We start from the raw sequence: 16123 nt of genomic DNA, 5'->3' as shown, positions 1-16123 counted from the left end.
GTATGATGCAATCGCCCAACACATGTATTGTGAATACAAAATATAATTAAAAAAACTTATGAATAACTTGCATAAATTGATGATGTGACATGGTTGCCCGTAATTTATGATTTGCATGCATGACTTCATGGTTGGGTGTCTAGAAAAAAAATAGGCAGTGGGTTATAGTAGTATCTATTTAGAAATAGAAGATTCTGTGGACGGGCCTGGGCCTGTAGTATCCACCCGGCCCATCTACGGATCCACGGAACGCAACCCTAACCACGAATACGAGAAGGAGGACGAGGAGCGGACACGCTTCCTCTGCTTGGAATCGGATCTGGTGCGAGGAGGAAGAGGAAGATGAAGGTCCGCGCATCGGTGAAGCGGCTGTGCGGCTTCTGCAAGGTGGTGAAGCGCCGGGGGATCGTCTTCATCCACTGCACCTCCAACCAGAAGCACAAGCAGCGCCAGGGCTTCTCCACCATCGCCGCCTGCCTCCCCCCCCCGCCCCCGCCGCCCGCCTCCGCCTCCGCCGCCGCGTTCGCCGAGTAAGAAGGCTTCCCCGCCCCCCTCTCTCGCTCCACGCGGTACGGTTTGTCTTTTATCAATCGTACCCGCGAAGCAGCGCGGGCTTGGTCTGGTCGTGTGCTCGTGATTCGTAGGACAAATTAAGGTTGCGAGTTAGAGCTAGTGATGATGGGATTGAATCTTATCCTGGTCCCTAAAGAGGCGCGATTGTGAGCATGTTTGATATCCAAGTGGTGAACAATTTTGGATCCAAGCCAACAATTCATACTTACACAAGTACCGCCTCACAAACCATTTCTAGTATTTTTCACTAGAAGAATGACTGACCTCTCTTTACAAGGCAACACTAGCCGATAAAAAATGAGCTCAGCCAATGGTTTCAGCCTGGATGGTAAGCTAACTTTTCCAACTTAGCCACTTAGTGGTTAAGTTGAATTATATGGAAATCTCCATTTGCGATGTTCACAAGTTTGTGTTGTGAAGCAACTTACCTATTTGTCCCATTGCATATTTGCCTGTGGCTTTTGTTTAGTGATTCCAATTTTAAATTCATTTGCTCCAGTTGGCATGGTTTCTGTTGTGTACCTGTACCCGTCCTTGAGTGATAATTTTATGCTGCATTTATCGTACTTTATATGGTATGATGATCTTCATACTAAATTGAAATATTAACAAGGGGCAGGAGAGTAGAGCTTCTGTCAAAACGTAACAGCTTGGCTCACCACAGGCTGCCTTTGCCCTTTGCTAACAGTTTCTTTATAGTGTGTAGAATAATACTGCATGTGCTGTTAACCGATTTACCTACATGTCTCATTGCATATTTTTCCTGTGGGCTTTCTTAAGTGATTCTGATGTTAACTTCACTCGTTGCATTTAGCATGGTTTTTGATATGTACCTGTGCTTGTCATTGAGTGGTATTTTCATTCTACATTTACTTAGTACTCCCTCCGTTCGGAATTACTGATGTAACTAGACGTATTTTACTTCTAGATACACCCATTTCCGAAACAAGTAATTCCGAACGGAGGGAGTATGTGTTATGACGATCTCCATAGTAAGTTGAAATATTAACATGGGCCAACGACGGTGGAACTTCTGTCAAAACATAACGGTTGCTAATAGTTGATTAGTTTCTTTAGGGGTAAAAAAAATACTGCAATACACTTCTCCTGTTGGGTCCATGTCCTGAATTCTTATTGGTTAATCATTTGTTCAGTAGGACTTATCCTGTAGCCTAATTTGACACTTGATGTTCTCATCTTTGCTTTGTAGGGCTTCCAAGGTGGCCCGTCAGGAGATGTCAACGAAGTTCAACTGGCCGCTGGGTCTAGCTGCCGTGCTCAAGAATGGTGACAAATAATCAGATGATGAATACTAGCTAGTCACTGTTTTGATATCAAGTGGAGTTTCCAGTTGAGTAATTCCTGTAAGAAAAATAGAACATCATTGTGTATCCGATGTCATTGGTTAAACTGTTCGTTTCATGGAATAATATTGGCATACACTATTACTCTCTCTTGATATGTTTTATTCATACAATGCTGCTTTTACTTAACTCTCCTGGCCATCTTGCCGAATATGTTCCATTGTATTTTCGCTGCATTGCTAATAATACCAGGGTGTGCCACCTGTATGTTGCATCAGGAGTTACTGAAATCTAAAGAACTTGCAGATAAGAGGACTCTGTTGTTTCTTTCTCTCTCTTCCAAATCAAGCAGTTCTGGTTAAATTTCTGCCGCTGTTCACTTTCTGTAAAGCCGTGGTTTAGTGGCACAAACTGTAGTTCCTGACATATATCTAGCTTGCTAGCCATTTCACGTGCTGGGGTGGGGTGGGGTGGGGTGGGTAGTACAAAGACTCTGAAGCATCTGGTGACAAAAACTCTTAGACTTGAGCACGTTTTCTTCATACCATTACTAATACCTCCAGATCTAGCCATGGCTTTGAACCAACCAGGTAGCTTCAGGGCATATCTCCACCCTAACTCAAGTTATGCCTTTGCCACAGGAAATTTAGAACTTTTGTAATGCCTTTATCATATGAAATTTACCAAATAAATGCCCATTTTTTGTTGTCGAAGAACAAACTAGTGAAGAACTTCAACAACAGAAGCTCTTTTCATCTTCTGAAACTATAATGGTAACCAAAACTCCGGCCAGCACCCTTGGTGCAAACAAGCTATGAAATCTACAAAGCGTGATTTTTCGAGGCAAGCAAGCTATATCTACCAAGCATAACCTTGAAAAATCTATTATACATCTATTCAAGCAAATTGGGAATCATGCCTCTTTATACAGACCAAATAGACAGTACAGTTTCCCAAATACTCCCTCCGTCCCATAATATAAGAACATTTTTTACACTACACTAATGTCAAAAACGTTCTTATATTATGGGACGGAGGGAGTAGAAAAGTTAAAGCATTACTATACTAGAGTAAATTACATGTAACTGGCATCACACCACTAGCTGGTCAATGGAAGAAGACACAAGACAGATACTCTAGCCGGCCAATGGAAGACAGCGTTGCCGAAAGTACTAATTCAGATGTAGTCTTCAAATTCAAGATTGTCCACAGGCTCCTAAAATCACACTTTACAAATCAAGAAACAGTGATCCCACGATGCACGTAATTCAAGACAGTTCGTCGACTCCTAGACCCACACTACCAATCCAGAACAGACTGATCCCCACAATGCACATAACTGTTACAAATTTACAACAGTAAGATATATACTAATTTGCTACCAAAATCCAAGATTTCAGGATTGTGAGTCCCCTCAAGATCATTCTCTGCAAATTTAAGAAACAGCCATCCCACAATGAACATGACAGATCCAAGTAAACTAGAGGAAAGCAGGCTTGAACTAGACAAGCCATCATCGCTTAAGAAACCCGTGAAAAACACTATTGCATAGCACAATCAGCACTAGCAAACCATAACAGGGTAAGATCACATAGCATGAGCACTAACAAACTACACTGGCATCTAGTCACAGCCAATGAAACATATATTGGTACATGGTAATAAGATAAACAAAAGTAACTCATCCCTGGAGTCATATCTTTCACTGAGGGAGCCCCAGATGTTCAAACAAGCAATAATCATATATTGATACACAATAATTAAATATACACACCCAACATAACAAACACACCACAGCCTTATAAGCACACAGCAAGAACACGAGAGCAACACCAAAGTGCAAATACACCCACCTAAATCAGTACTAGTAATTTGTAACATCAAGCAGAACAGATCCTCGCTATAGCACATATTTGATTCTCTAAATAGGTTCCAGTTGCTTAATGTATCTGAGCAATCATGCACATATCACAATTTTCAAGTGAATAACCCTGTTTAACATATCATCGACATCCACAGCATATAGATATACCTACTAATCAAAGTATCAAATTCAAGTTACACAAGAACACAGGACAACCCAAGTAGATGCTATCAATCAGAGTCATGTTCATCATATCAATATGGAACCACCGCAAACACAAACATACCGCGGCAAGCACAGATTACAGGACCGATCTCCGATTCAACAGTTTCTCTCGACGATTTCTAACTAGAAAAACACGGGCAGGCATCCATGGTTCAGGCGTCGTTGGCGGAGGGGGTCTTGGATCCGACGCCATACTTCTCCTGGAGCCTGGTGATCTCGTCCTCCTTCTTCTTGATGTCCGTCTTCTTGGACATCCTGTTGAGCTGCGAGTAGAGCACGATGAGGTAGCGGTTGGCGACGTTGAAGCCCGAGAGGTGGTCGACGGCGTTCTTGGCGTCGTAGATGTCCTCGTACACCACGTACGCCGTCCCCCGCGTGTCCTTGGCGTTGCCCAGCCGGATCTGCCGGATCGCCCCGTACTTGCCGAAGATGTCGTACATCTCCTCGCTCGAGATGTTGAACGGCAGGTTCCGCACGAACAGCGCCCGGTTCACCTCCGGCGGCAGCCTCGCGTTCCCCTTCCTCAGGCTCGCCGCCGCCATCTCCGCCGCCGCCTAGGGTTTGGTCTGGGTCTGGTTGGGGGCTCGGTGGTGTCTGGACCAAATCGATTTGGGGGTAGTTTCCTCCCTCCTCTCCTCCTTATTACGGGGGACATATCTTACCGACCTCGGAACGGATAGCCGGCTGACGTGTGGGCCCGGACGCCGAAGCCGGACCCACATGGCGGTGAGACATGTCTGAGCCTAGGGACTTTCGACTCCCGAACGTTCAGGACTCTTGCACGAATCTTGGCGCATATTGGCCCGCCTCCGTCCTCCTAGCGCGCCGCCGGCCTCTCCCTCGGCTGAAACTCGAAGCTCTTCCGCGCCCCCGCTCGCCCCCCGAACCTTCCAGAAGCTTCCAGAGCGCAGTTGCCCCGAGAGCCGAGCGGCATGGCGTCGGCCATCTCCGCGGGGCCCACGCCGCCGGCCGCGGCGCCGTCGTCGGTGGAGTGGCACCAGCGGCCGCCGAACCCCAAGAACCCGGTGGTGTTCTTCGACGTGACCATCGGGTCCATCCCGGCCGGGCGCATCAAGATGGAGCTCTTCGCCGACATCGTCCCCAAGACCGCCGAGAACTTCAGGTAGCTGCACCCTCGCCGCCTCGCCCTTAAACCCTAGGTTCCGTTTAATTCATCGCTTCTGCTACTGACGGATCTCTGCTCTGTTTGTTCTTTTGGTCGCAGGCAGTTCTGCACTGGCGAGTACAGGTGAGGACTAGATGCATGCCCGGCTGGTTATTGTAGTTGCCGATAGTATGCTTATTTCTGTGGCTAATTCTGCAACCCTGAATTCCTGTCCCACTTAAACATTTAGCCTCCTTGTGTGAGTGTTGCGAAAGCTTGTGTTAGTATATATCATGGGTAACTTTGTTAAATTAACTGGGGGATTAGTTGGTGCCCAAAGTCCATAGAAAGAACGAAGAAGGACGAATTTCTGGCTTGACATGCACTCTACTTCCCACTGTTTGTTATGATTGATGGGCAATTTTAGCTTGTAGAGTGCAAGCACTTTGGAGCATTGTCACTTGAGCATTGGGTGATGCACTGATGCTTGCTCCTCGCTTTATTTTTTCTTGTGGTGCCTTAGTGTTCTGTTTTGTTCTACTGATTGTTGGGGTAGTGGAAGGGTGTGTGTTCGGATCTGTAGTATAATGTACAGAAAGTTTAGGTGGGCGCATAAATTTGGGCTGAATGTCTTCTCCTTTTGCACATTTGGTTGAATGCTTTTTTGAATATGTAATTGCTACTTCTTACATTGATGGTCATGACATTGGTGGGAACATTGGTCTAAGTAAACACAGTTTGAGTGTTCCTTTTGGTAGTGGACAGTGGTTGTTATTTATTTCGTTCAGGAAGCTATGTAAATAAAACAATTACTTGCAACTGCAAGTCTGCAATTTTGGATGGTTGCATTAGTATTTTTATTTGGTATGCAGCTTGCTTAGTTTCAACATGCTGACTGCAGGAAATCAGCTATTCCACAGGGGTATAAGGGTTGTCAGTTCCATCGAGTGATCAAAGATTTCATGATTCAGGGAGGTGACTTCGTAAAGGTTTGTGCATCTAATAGCTCCATGCATCAACAGCATAAATTAACATAATCTTTTAGGCATGCTGTTTTGGACTGTGGCATTTATGTACATTGATGCGACTGAACTTGAGCTGTTGAATTATTTAATAATATGGTGCATCTTGCTTTGAGCCTATATAGCTTATGGTGATTTAGTTTTGAGTGACCAACCGTTCTAGAGTAATCCCTGCTCAGAACGGAAGTCTTTTTTTTTTGTATAACTAAAGTTTCTTAATGCCCTGTAGGGCGATGGCAGTGGATGCATATCAATCTATGGCACCAAATTTGATGATGAAAATTTCATTGCGAAGCATACTGGGCCTGGCCTGCTCTCCATGGTATTACATTTCTCCAACTCATTCTCTGAATTGAAACTGATGCCAGATGTTACTTTGCTGATGCCATGTTCATTTGCAAGAGATCTACTGTTTGGGCAAATTGTCTTGGTTATGTTTGCATAAAATTTTCTTTCAACTCCATGTATTTTGTATCTTCTCGTGTTTTATCAGTTCTCTTCTATTCCATGTACCTTCTGTGTGGGACTTATGGTAACTGAGTGATCAGAAGAAAATACTCAAATTAGCAAGCCTCTTTTACATTGGCAACCTTCAAATGGTGTACATAATTATGGAGATACTGTGCACAGTAGAAAGTGAACCGTCTAAATTTGACATATATAGGTGTCGAAACATGTATGTTCTTTAAGTTCACTTTCAACATTCACCTACATCAAAACAGACCAAAGCAATCTCATGGCAATGTATTATTTTAAGTCATGGTGAATGGTGATGTGTTTCAAAATCTCATTTTCTGGAAGTATTGATTTATTAATCCTCATGGGTACCTTAGGTTTGCTGTTTAGCTGGTTTTACTCTAGAACAGTTATGTTGCAGTATAAAATATAAATTACTAGTGTTTTGTTTTCCTTTTTCAGCAGTGTCTTGCACAATCATAGGGAATATTCATTAATTCGTTTAAGTTTTTTTAGTTCCATCTTCTGGATCTAAACAGCTATCCTCAAATTTTTTTCACAGGCGAACAGTGGAGCTAACTCTAATGGGTCTCAGGTACTTTCATATTTTTAACGGTTGCATCTTTCCCTTATCTGTTCATATCTGGATTTCCCCTTTTTTGTCTATACCGCCAATCTCCAGTTCACATATTTTCCAGTCAGACTATTACTGTATATATCTTTTAGATTAGTGAAATCTTATTTTCTACTGTGTGTTTGCAGTTCTTTTTAACTTGTGCAAAGTGTGAGTGGCTGGACAACAAGCATGTGGTTTTTGGGGTAAGAGTGCTCGATTTTAATGTCTTGTTGTTTGGTACCAGCATTTGAACAACATGTATGGTACCAGTATTATTTTGCAATTGACAAGTAAATATGTGCCTACTACTAACATGAGGAGACAATGAAACGGATCCTTGTGTGCTAAACTGTAAGGTATCCTCTGCCTTCTGATGGTAGTAACTAACCAACGCCTTGTTATGCTATTTCAGAGGGTGCTGGGAGATGGTCTGCTCGTGCTGCGGAAGATTGAGAACGTCGCGACTGGACCAAACAACCGGCCGAAGCTTGCCTGCGTGATAAGTGAGTGCGGTGAGATGTAGCTTGCTTTTTGAGCGCGGCATGTCCTAGCGCTGCCTTGACATGGATGAAAGTACTGAATCACTGGAAACAGATTGGAGTCTAGAGCATTGCTGTATTAATCTACTTATTGTGACTTGTGGGCATGCGGAATTTGGACTCTGACAAACTGGCAACATGTATCTGTATCAGCCAATGCTGTAGAGCCTTTAAAAAAACGTGTATGGTGTTGAATAATATTCAAAGCAGGAGATGTGGTTTCATGACTTCACTGCCGCTAAATTTGTTGAATATGTAGCCCCCAATTTGTCGTTCAATCAATCATATTCGCTCTGATATACCACCAGACAGTTTTGTTTTTTTGAGCCCTGTCACTATGTTTCAACTGTTCCGGGGTATAACAGAATGAAGATGTTATTTTTCTGATGGAACAAAATGAAGATGTTTGCGATACCAGGAACAAAGTCCAGTAGAGAAATACTATATCCATCGAGTCATCTGTCAATATGATATATCGACGCAATGCAAGTGGGCTGCCACGAACAAACGAAATACTAAGATACTCTATCAGAAGTGATGATGGATGTCCTCGTCACCACATCATGCGGCGGTCAAACCGCAGATTGCAGCATGAACTAACCAGCGCCAAAATCCTTCCCTGCTCCCGGCTGGTATGAGTACGTGTCTCGGTGTAATGCCACCACGTCGTGCGCGCTCCAACCAGCGTGCATGCCGTCACGTCGCGCTAGCTCGGGCGTTCAGCTTAAAACACTTCGAGGACTCGCTGCCGTCGAGCTCCTAGGGTCTCTCTCTCGGCCACCTCCTCCTTGGGTTCCCGCGCCCCAGCTCGCCACGCCATGCCGCGCACGACACCGTCGAGCCCGCTGACGGCGACGCCGCCGCGCTCCCCGACGGCCACCAGCCGCCTGGCCGTCGCCCCGGCGTCCCCGACCACCCCGCAGTGCGCCATCCCGGCCTCGCCGCGCACGCCCCCGGCGCCGTCCAGGGCGTCCACCCCGCCGCCGACCACGCCGCGCACGCCGCGCCCGGAGATCACGCTCAAAGAGCCGTCGTCCACGCACGAGAAGCGCGCGCCCGCGGCCGTCCGCGGCCCGCCGTCACGCGCACTCCGCGCCATCCGCGCGCTGCTCCGCTCCTTCCCCATCATCGCGCCGGCAGCGTGCCGCCCGGCGTCGGCCCTACCCAGGCGCCACGGCAAGCCGCACGACGGCCACGCCGGCGGCCGCGCGCGCGTCACCGGCACCTTCTACGGCCACCGCCGCGCCCGCATCGCGCTCGCCGTGCAGGAGCGGCCCGGCAGCCTCCCCACCCTGGTCCTCGAGCTCGGCGTGCTCACGGGGAAGCTCATGCAGGAGATCTCCGCCGGGGGCCACGTCCGCATCGCCCTCGAGTGCGAGAAGAAGTCCAAGAAGTCGCCCGACGCCGGCGAAGGCGGCGGGAGCGTCAGCCTGCTGGAGGAGGCGATGTGGACGGCCTACGTCAACGGCCGGCGCGTCGGGTACGCGGTCAGGCGGGAGGCCACGGACGGCGACCTCGCGGTCATGCAGCTGCTGAGCACCGTGTCGGTGGGCGCCGGCGTGCTGCCCGGGGACGTGGTGGACGAGCCGCCCGGCGGGGCGGCGGACGCGGACGGCGAGGTGGCGTACATGCGCGCGGGGTTCGACAGGGTCACCGGGAGCAAGGACTCGGAGTCGTTCTACATGGTCAGCCCGGACGGGGACGGCGGCGCCGGCGCCGGCGGTGGCACGGAGCTGAGCATTTTCTTTGTCAGGGTGTAGAGGGAGACCGCGTTGCCGTTGCCGGCGGTAGGAGTTGTTAGTCGTCGTTGTTTCTTTTCTTTTCGGCAGACGTGGCTACCTTCGTGTAACAAGTGTGTGACGCTGTGTTTGTGTTGGTGCATTATTGTGTGACCGCGAACAATCTTGTATGTATCGACTTGTGTAAACGGAATCTATACAGAGAAATCATCATCCTACAAATTCCACCGAAGATAACTGGATTCTCCATGAACAATACTCCCTCCGTTCACAAATGTAAGATGTTCTAGTAACTTTTTCTGAGTCAGATGTATATAACACCCAGGTATCAGCCGGTTTGTGCAAACTTTTGGGTGCAACAGGCCGAAAAGAGGCACCAAAGGTGCAGCGGTTTCTTATGCGGCCATGCACATTAAGAGCAAAAGTAAGTGAACAAAATACGAGTACGAGAGACTTAGGGCAATAGTTTTTTTTAGAATCAAGAGCAACAGTCTTTTTGTAGCAGCTCAAGAGCAGTAGTAAGAGACCAGAACACTGGGAAAAAAACCTTTTTTTTTAAGACAACACTGGGAAAAAGCTGGTACGGCTCTTAAGGCCCACACGCCTATCTCCCGTCATTCAGCCCATGTAGGAGCAAGGTCAAGCCCAACGAGACGTAGTACCTCCCGGACTGCGCGCCTCCCTGGCTCCCTTCACGGCTTCACGCCCGCCGCTGCTGCTGCGCTTCGGTTTTTAGTACCACCTCGCTCAGCGGAGAGCATCGAGCGGGGGAGGTGGCTATAAGAGGGGGGCGAGGTGCAGCGTTGTTCCATACTTACCTGGACGGGGTCGACGGGCGATCAAGAAGGCCCGTGGCCTGGGTCAATGGCCCACATTGCACTTGGTGGGTGCGTTGGCCCACCATCTCCCCAAGTGGGAGAGTGGACGTCATAATTTGTGGTAGAGGGGGTACGCGTTCGCGCGGCCCCTGCCAATTCTTTGAAATTAAATCTTGGTCCTCTGTTTGGCTCGCTTACGAAGGATTATGTTTTACAATCCAGTCCCTTGTCTGGTTGTTGCACATCGAGAGGGAGCCGGCAACGTGTTCTCTGAACGGAGGAAAAGAAGATTTCACTATGGGCTGGATGGAGGGTTCTGAACTTCTGATCCAAGTGCATGTAACATCCGAATCTTGTGCTGTCAGAGGTTGTATATTCTGGTGTTCTTCACCTCCCGCTTACAACTAAGTAAATTTTGGGAACAAACTCACTTCTGCGCTACTAGATAGGGATGAATGAAGTCACTGCAGTCTTGAGCTTATTATAACCTGACAGTTGAGACAGAGACAAGCACCCCGAGTCTAGCTTTAGCCTGAAACTAAGTGAAAGACCAACAACTTCACAATCATACGTGTCACCAACCAAGTTTACTAGCTACCAATTCTCTGCGGTGAGCTGAAAAAACAACACTCCACAGAACTCGTATATTCTGGCCCTCTTTACCTTAATATTACAATCAAGTAAAATTTGGCAAGAACTGAACCTCTACACGTGTGGATAGACCCGATTGAAGCCACTGTCAGTTGAGGCACCCCACACAGTTTGGCATTTCGCCGCGACAAGTTCCTGACACGATACCTTGGCTCTAGTCTCATTTGCTTAGCATGAAACTGATTGAACGGCCACACAGTTTAGAATGTCTCCACCAAGAGTTACTACCAACATGCCAAAAGTAACTGTGGCATCCAGTGTTGATCAGGAGATGTGAGCTGGGTGGCAAAAGAGTGTATACATCCGTCGGCCGGTAGTTTGACCAGTGTAAATGTGAATTCAAGAACTTAAAGCTGCCACGGAAGGGAAGATAGCACGGCTGGCTGGTGGATAAGGTGAGTGCTACGCGGGCGAAAGGTGAGGGAGTGAGTGCTATAGGGTGCGTGGTGCATGAGGCAGGAGAGCTCTTTCCCTCCTCCACACAGAACAACCCAACAACGATCACCATGGCTCTCAGGGTTGCTCCGTCGCCGCTCCTCGCCTCCGGCGGCGGTGCCACCGCCTTCGCCACCCCGCTTACGCCGAGGAAGAGAGGCGCCGGCCTGCTCCTCGTAAGCAAGCGCTCCAGAATCTCGGCGCAGCTCGGTACCCACGATTCCTCCTCAATCTCTCTTATGTTGCATTTTGTTTTGAGTCCATATACGCTACGCGTGTATATGCAGGTGGTGGTGGTGGTGGTGGAGATGGAGAGACCAAGCCTGACGGCAAGAAGTTCATCACCAGAGAACAGGAACCGGAGCAGTAAGCAAGCCTGCACCCATCAGCTCTCATGATCCATATTATGAGTTCATCTATGTGTGGTCTGTGGTCAATTGGTGTGGATAAAATGGATGATGATGGATGATGTAGGTACTGGCAGACTGCTGGGGAGAGGAAGGGGGAGAACCCCATGATGACGCCGCTGCCCTATATCGTCATCTTCGGCTTCTCCACCCCCTTCATCATCCTCGCCATCGCCTTCGCCAACGGATGGATCAAGGCGCCCCTCATCCGCTGAGCTCCGGTCGAGCTATCCTCCTCCCCCCTTCCAGCGAGAGAGATGACTTGCTTCCATTCTATAGAGATTGCTGTAAAGCCGTATGTAAATCATTTCTTCAGAGATCTTTATATAGTGGAGTCACCAGCTGCTCTGCACTCATGACTGCATCTGGTTCTGCATAGAAGCGAAAGCCCTGTGTTTGTTAAGATTGTGAGCACTTTCAACAGTTCAAGATCGGTCGATCAAGCAATTGAGGAAAAATATAGAATGGCGTCGGTACCAGCAACATCAAATTTCAACAAGGAGGCAAAGAATCTACACATAAGCACATGCCGCCGCTACAGATTCATCTCAAGTCAGACATACAACAAACAACTAAACCACATTCTAGCAAGATTCATGAGATTCTGCATACCATAGAATACCATTGGCTATTTCTCCTCATAAACTTGCAGATAACAAAGACATGTTTTTCGGGCCTAGCCAGTAGCCCACAGCAGTATACAGTTAAAACTTTTGCGCAAACGGACACATCATATGGCAGCCACCTAGCTAGCGTGGTTTCCTATCAAACTCAGACTCACGACAGTGTGGGTCAAGCCAGTCGCGACGAGAACTCTTCGCCATGCCCCTATTATCTGTTGTTACAGCCCCCATGAGCTCTCTTAGGCTTTCCACCTTGTTCTCCTGAGCATTGCCACTGGATTTCCTATCTGCCTCCTTCAGCTTGTTTCTGAAACTCTGCTTGCGGCCAACTGTGTTAAGTTGCTGCTGCTTTGCTCCTGATGGTGGCGCCCCATGAGGTCCCAAGTATATCTTCTCCTCTTTTGCCTGTTCATTCAAATACGAGTTTACACCACTGTGCTAGCCAAGTGGTTGTTCAAGTTACATTTACTGATCTAACGAGGGACATTGCGGCGAAAAGATCTGTAACTCGCCTGTTGAGGTTCAGGATCCCTTGCTTTGGGGACACTGTGTGTAATAACATCATCATCATCATCATCTTGAATAGTCACATCAGGAATAACAAATCCATCCGCATCTGTAATTGTACCATCGACATTATTAAAAGAACTCAAATAAACCTCATGTTTTGAATGTAGCAGTTGGCACATGTATGTTTGATTTTAATACGTAGAATAAATATGTGCAGAACAGCGTCCCTGCATCAGTGCCACCTTCCACAAAAAACTCCATGATATCAAGTTTCATGAGATATACTATAGTGCAAGCAAGTCACTACCATAACCCGGTACAAGGGAGTTAATAGCATATAAGTCTCTTAATGATTATCATTAATGAACATCTTAAAGCGTGTCAACGCTTTAAGAAACAAAAACAATCTTAAGTAAAAATTACTCGCAAAGAAATGGAATCTAGTTTAGGTATCTCTGTGACCAAATACTGATTAGAAAGCTATGACGTACATGAACAACTTGTGATTATCACTAGATTATACTAATAGCACTCCTTTTTCCAATCAATTAGGATTGTCTACATTGCCTCCTGTCATATAGGAAAGGGCTCATATTTAAGCATAAATCATCATGAGATTCAAATCTTACCCTTCAGTTGGCATCACTGATCACTCGTACTATTATAGTATTATCAGAAAGAGTCATCAAGGTGAACCAGAAGGGACTCCTCATAACGCACCAAGATATCAAGATCGATGACTCAATGCTAATAAACTTGGCATTGACTTGGTACTAATGTGCGACAAATGGAGGCATATATTTTGTGCAATCTTTTTTACATGCTGCTCTCTTCTAACTAGCAGATGTTTTAAAATTTTACTATAACCTAAGCAGTAAGCAAAATATCGCCCAAAGCAATAGTAGGCTTTTCCGTTCCACCTCAAATTCCTCAAAACTGTTCCAACACAACTAGTTTCCAACCAGTTTGTGGTATATTAATAGCATTCCTATTTCCATTCAATGAAGATTTTCTACCATTTTTTCCCGAACCTTGTGCAGATTGTCTACATTGCCTCCTGTAATAGAGGAAAGGGTTCATATTTAAGCATGAATCATCATGAGAAGAAAATTGTACCCTTCAGTTGCCATCACTCCTATTATTATATTATCAGAGAGAGTTGTGAAGGTAAATCAGGAGTGACTCCTCATAACGACCAAGATATCAAGACCGATGGCTCGATGCCTTCCACCTCAAATTTCTCAAAATTGTTTCAAGAAAGCTAGTTTCAACCAGTTTACGGGTATTGTCCCATAAAGGTAGGCGTATAACTTCAACACACCAGGTCTGTTCAAGAAGGGCATGCTTGCTACAGTAATTGACCTATGTCCCAGGCAACTCCCCGATGATACGATGGGTACGAGCAAGAGAATAACAGTCAAGAAAGGCATCACGCATCTAGATTGAACTCCTCTTCAAGACAATCATGGCAGAAGAACATGAGTAGGATGCGCTGGGGGCTTTAGCAAGCTAGAGGCGCAGCAAGAAACAAGGGCGCGGAGCAGACACGGGTGGTAGTTGGTTACCACACTCGTCGTCGGAAGCAGATGCGTCCAGGAGCGGCGAAACGCTTCCGCCGCCGACGGTTTGATATTGGGTTGGTATTTATGTGCAGGGCGGAGGGGACGCTTCCACTTGTCCAGTGGCTCCATACTACTCCCTCCGTTCTGAATTACTTGTCTTAGATTTGTCTAGATACGGAGGTATCTAGCACTAAAATGAGTCTAGATACATCCGTATCTAGACAAATCCAAGACAAGTAATTCGGAACGGAGGGAGTAGTAAACTTGGTACTGGGTTGGTATTTATGTGCGACAAATGCAGTCATATGCTTTGTTTTCTTCAAACTAGCAGATGTTTTTACATTTTATAACCCATAAAAAAGCAGTAAGCAATTCCACCTTAAATATCTCAAAATTGTTCCAACACAACTTGTTTCAACCAGTCTGGTTGACATTGCCCCATAAAGATAGGCATATAAGTTCGACATACCAGGTCGGTTCTTCAAACCTAATTAGCACGACTGCTGTGACTCGTCAAAAATGATACAGTAACTGATCTATGTCCCAGGCAGCGATTCCCCGATAATACACGGATGGGTACGAGCTAAGAGGATATCAGTCAAGGAAAGCATCACGCATCTAGATCGAACTCCTCTTCGAGACAATCACGGCAGAAGAACAAGAGTAGGACGCGCTGGGGGCTTCAGTTAACCAGCTAGAGGCGGAGCAAGAAACAAGGGCGCGGAGCAGAGGCGGGAGGTAGTTGGTTAGTTACCCCACTCGTCGTCGGAGGCGGAGGCGGAGGCGTCGAGGGGCGGCGGGGACGCTTCCGGCGGCGAACGGGCGGGGGCGGGGGCGGCCGCCATGGAAACCGGAGCGGCGAGGAGGATCCCCCTCCCCCTCCTCCAAGGATACCTACCTCTCGGTTTTGGAATTGGATTCCGATTCCAGTGCTCCATGTCGCCAGTCTGGGGATTAATAACGCATACCGACCATAGTACTGGGCCAGCCCATTTTGCGGGTCTTGCTGGCATCTGGCTTTCGTGTTCTGCTCTCCCATTTTCCTTTTCCTTTCTTTTTTCTTTTTTCTTTTTTTCCTGTTCTAGGGTTCCCTCGTTTTGCGGAAAAAACAAGCGAATGCTTTTCTCAAGTGCAGGGGAAGATAAAGATCAAGTTGCTTGATGGCACAATCAGAATTGCATTTTAACATTTTTATTCTGAAAAGCATAACACTTTTAAACCGTGAACATTTAAAAATATATGTGAACATTTTATTCAAACAAGAGCATTTTTCAATCACATGATTTTATTAAAATACACGATCATTTTTAACACTAAGACAAACATTTTCTCCAAGTATATGATTTTTTAATGTTGTAATACACATATGAATAAAAAAATTAAAAAATCTCAATTAATTATTTTTATTATTTGGATATATGACCATTCATTTTCCCTTAGTACTTGTATTTTTAATAAATTTAAGTTGAATGACATAGTGATGCTTTGTGGCTCGATTAGAAACACACCTACCACGACATACTACATATTATAAAATAGTACACCACTTTGATTAATGTTGTGTTTCATAGCAATCACCGCTTTCTGCCCCTCTAGCATTCCTAGTCTAGCTCCGCCACTCGTAGCAATGCACTGAGCACTTTGCTAGTTCCTCTAATGTAGTATAGACTTTTA

General features: G+C 46.5%; 5 protein-coding genes and 1 non-coding gene across 6 annotated transcripts; 4 read left to right on the top strand and 2 right to left on the bottom strand.

Moving 5' to 3' along the window:
• The first annotated feature begins 268 nt into the window (after window positions 1-268).
• Window positions 269-2026, top strand: LOC125511114. The gene is made up of 2 exons (XM_048676402.1): window positions 269-530; window positions 1784-2026. Exons 1-2 carry the CDS (start codon window positions 343-345, stop codon window positions 1869-1871), a joined length of 276 nt encoding a protein of 91 aa, XP_048532359.1. The 5' UTR covers window positions 269-342; the 3' UTR covers window positions 1872-2026.
• A 1924-nt stretch (window positions 2027-3950) lies between these two features.
• On the bottom strand, window positions 3951-4590 carry LOC125511113 (splicing factor 3B subunit 6-like protein). Its single transcript, XM_048676401.1, has one exon. The coding sequence runs from the start codon at window positions 4506-4508 to the stop codon at window positions 4119-4121; it is 390 nt and encodes a 129-aa protein (XP_048532358.1). The 5' UTR covers window positions 4509-4590; the 3' UTR covers window positions 3951-4118.
• Window positions 4591-4744: 154 nt separating this feature from the next.
• On the top strand, window positions 4745-7936 carry LOC125511112 (peptidyl-prolyl cis-trans isomerase CYP22). Its single transcript, XM_048676400.1, has 7 exons — window positions 4745-5089; window positions 5192-5215; window positions 5973-6060; window positions 6323-6415; window positions 7112-7144; window positions 7312-7368; window positions 7578-7936. The coding sequence occupies exons 1-7, from the start codon at window positions 4899-4901 to the stop codon at window positions 7686-7688; spliced, it is 597 nt and encodes a 198-aa protein (XP_048532357.1). The 5' UTR covers window positions 4745-4898; the 3' UTR covers window positions 7689-7936.
• A 2317-nt stretch (window positions 7937-10253) lies between these two features.
• LOC125511910 lies at window positions 10254-10414 on the top strand. The gene has a single exon (XR_007285180.1). It is a non-coding gene; the product is annotated as a U1 spliceosomal RNA (small nuclear RNA).
• An 858-nt stretch (window positions 10415-11272) lies between these two features.
• Window positions 11273-12110, top strand: LOC125511111. The gene is made up of 3 exons (XM_048676399.1): window positions 11273-11557; window positions 11635-11713; window positions 11822-12110. The coding sequence occupies exons 1-3, from the start codon at window positions 11419-11421 to the stop codon at window positions 11967-11969; spliced, it is 366 nt and encodes a 121-aa protein (XP_048532356.1). The 5' UTR covers window positions 11273-11418; the 3' UTR covers window positions 11970-12110.
• Window positions 12111-12363: 253 nt separating this feature from the next.
• LOC125511110 lies at window positions 12364-15389 on the bottom strand. Its single transcript, XM_048676398.1, has 3 exons — window positions 15204-15389; window positions 12890-12993; window positions 12364-12782 (listed from the first exon to the last, which is right to left on the bottom strand). The coding sequence occupies exons 1-3, from the start codon at window positions 15385-15387 to the stop codon at window positions 12504-12506; spliced, it is 567 nt and encodes a 188-aa protein (XP_048532355.1). The 5' UTR covers window positions 15388-15389; the 3' UTR covers window positions 12364-12503.
• Window positions 15390-16123: the final 734 nt, after the last annotated feature.

This window comes from Triticum urartu, chromosome 5, assembly GCF_003073215.2.
Source record: "Triticum urartu cultivar G1812 chromosome 5, Tu2.1, whole genome shotgun sequence".
Lineage (NCBI taxonomy): Eukaryota > Viridiplantae > Streptophyta > Magnoliopsida > Poales > Poaceae > Triticum > Triticum urartu.
Note: the sequence above shows the minus strand (reverse complement) of the source record. Positions and strands in the feature narration are given on the sequence as shown.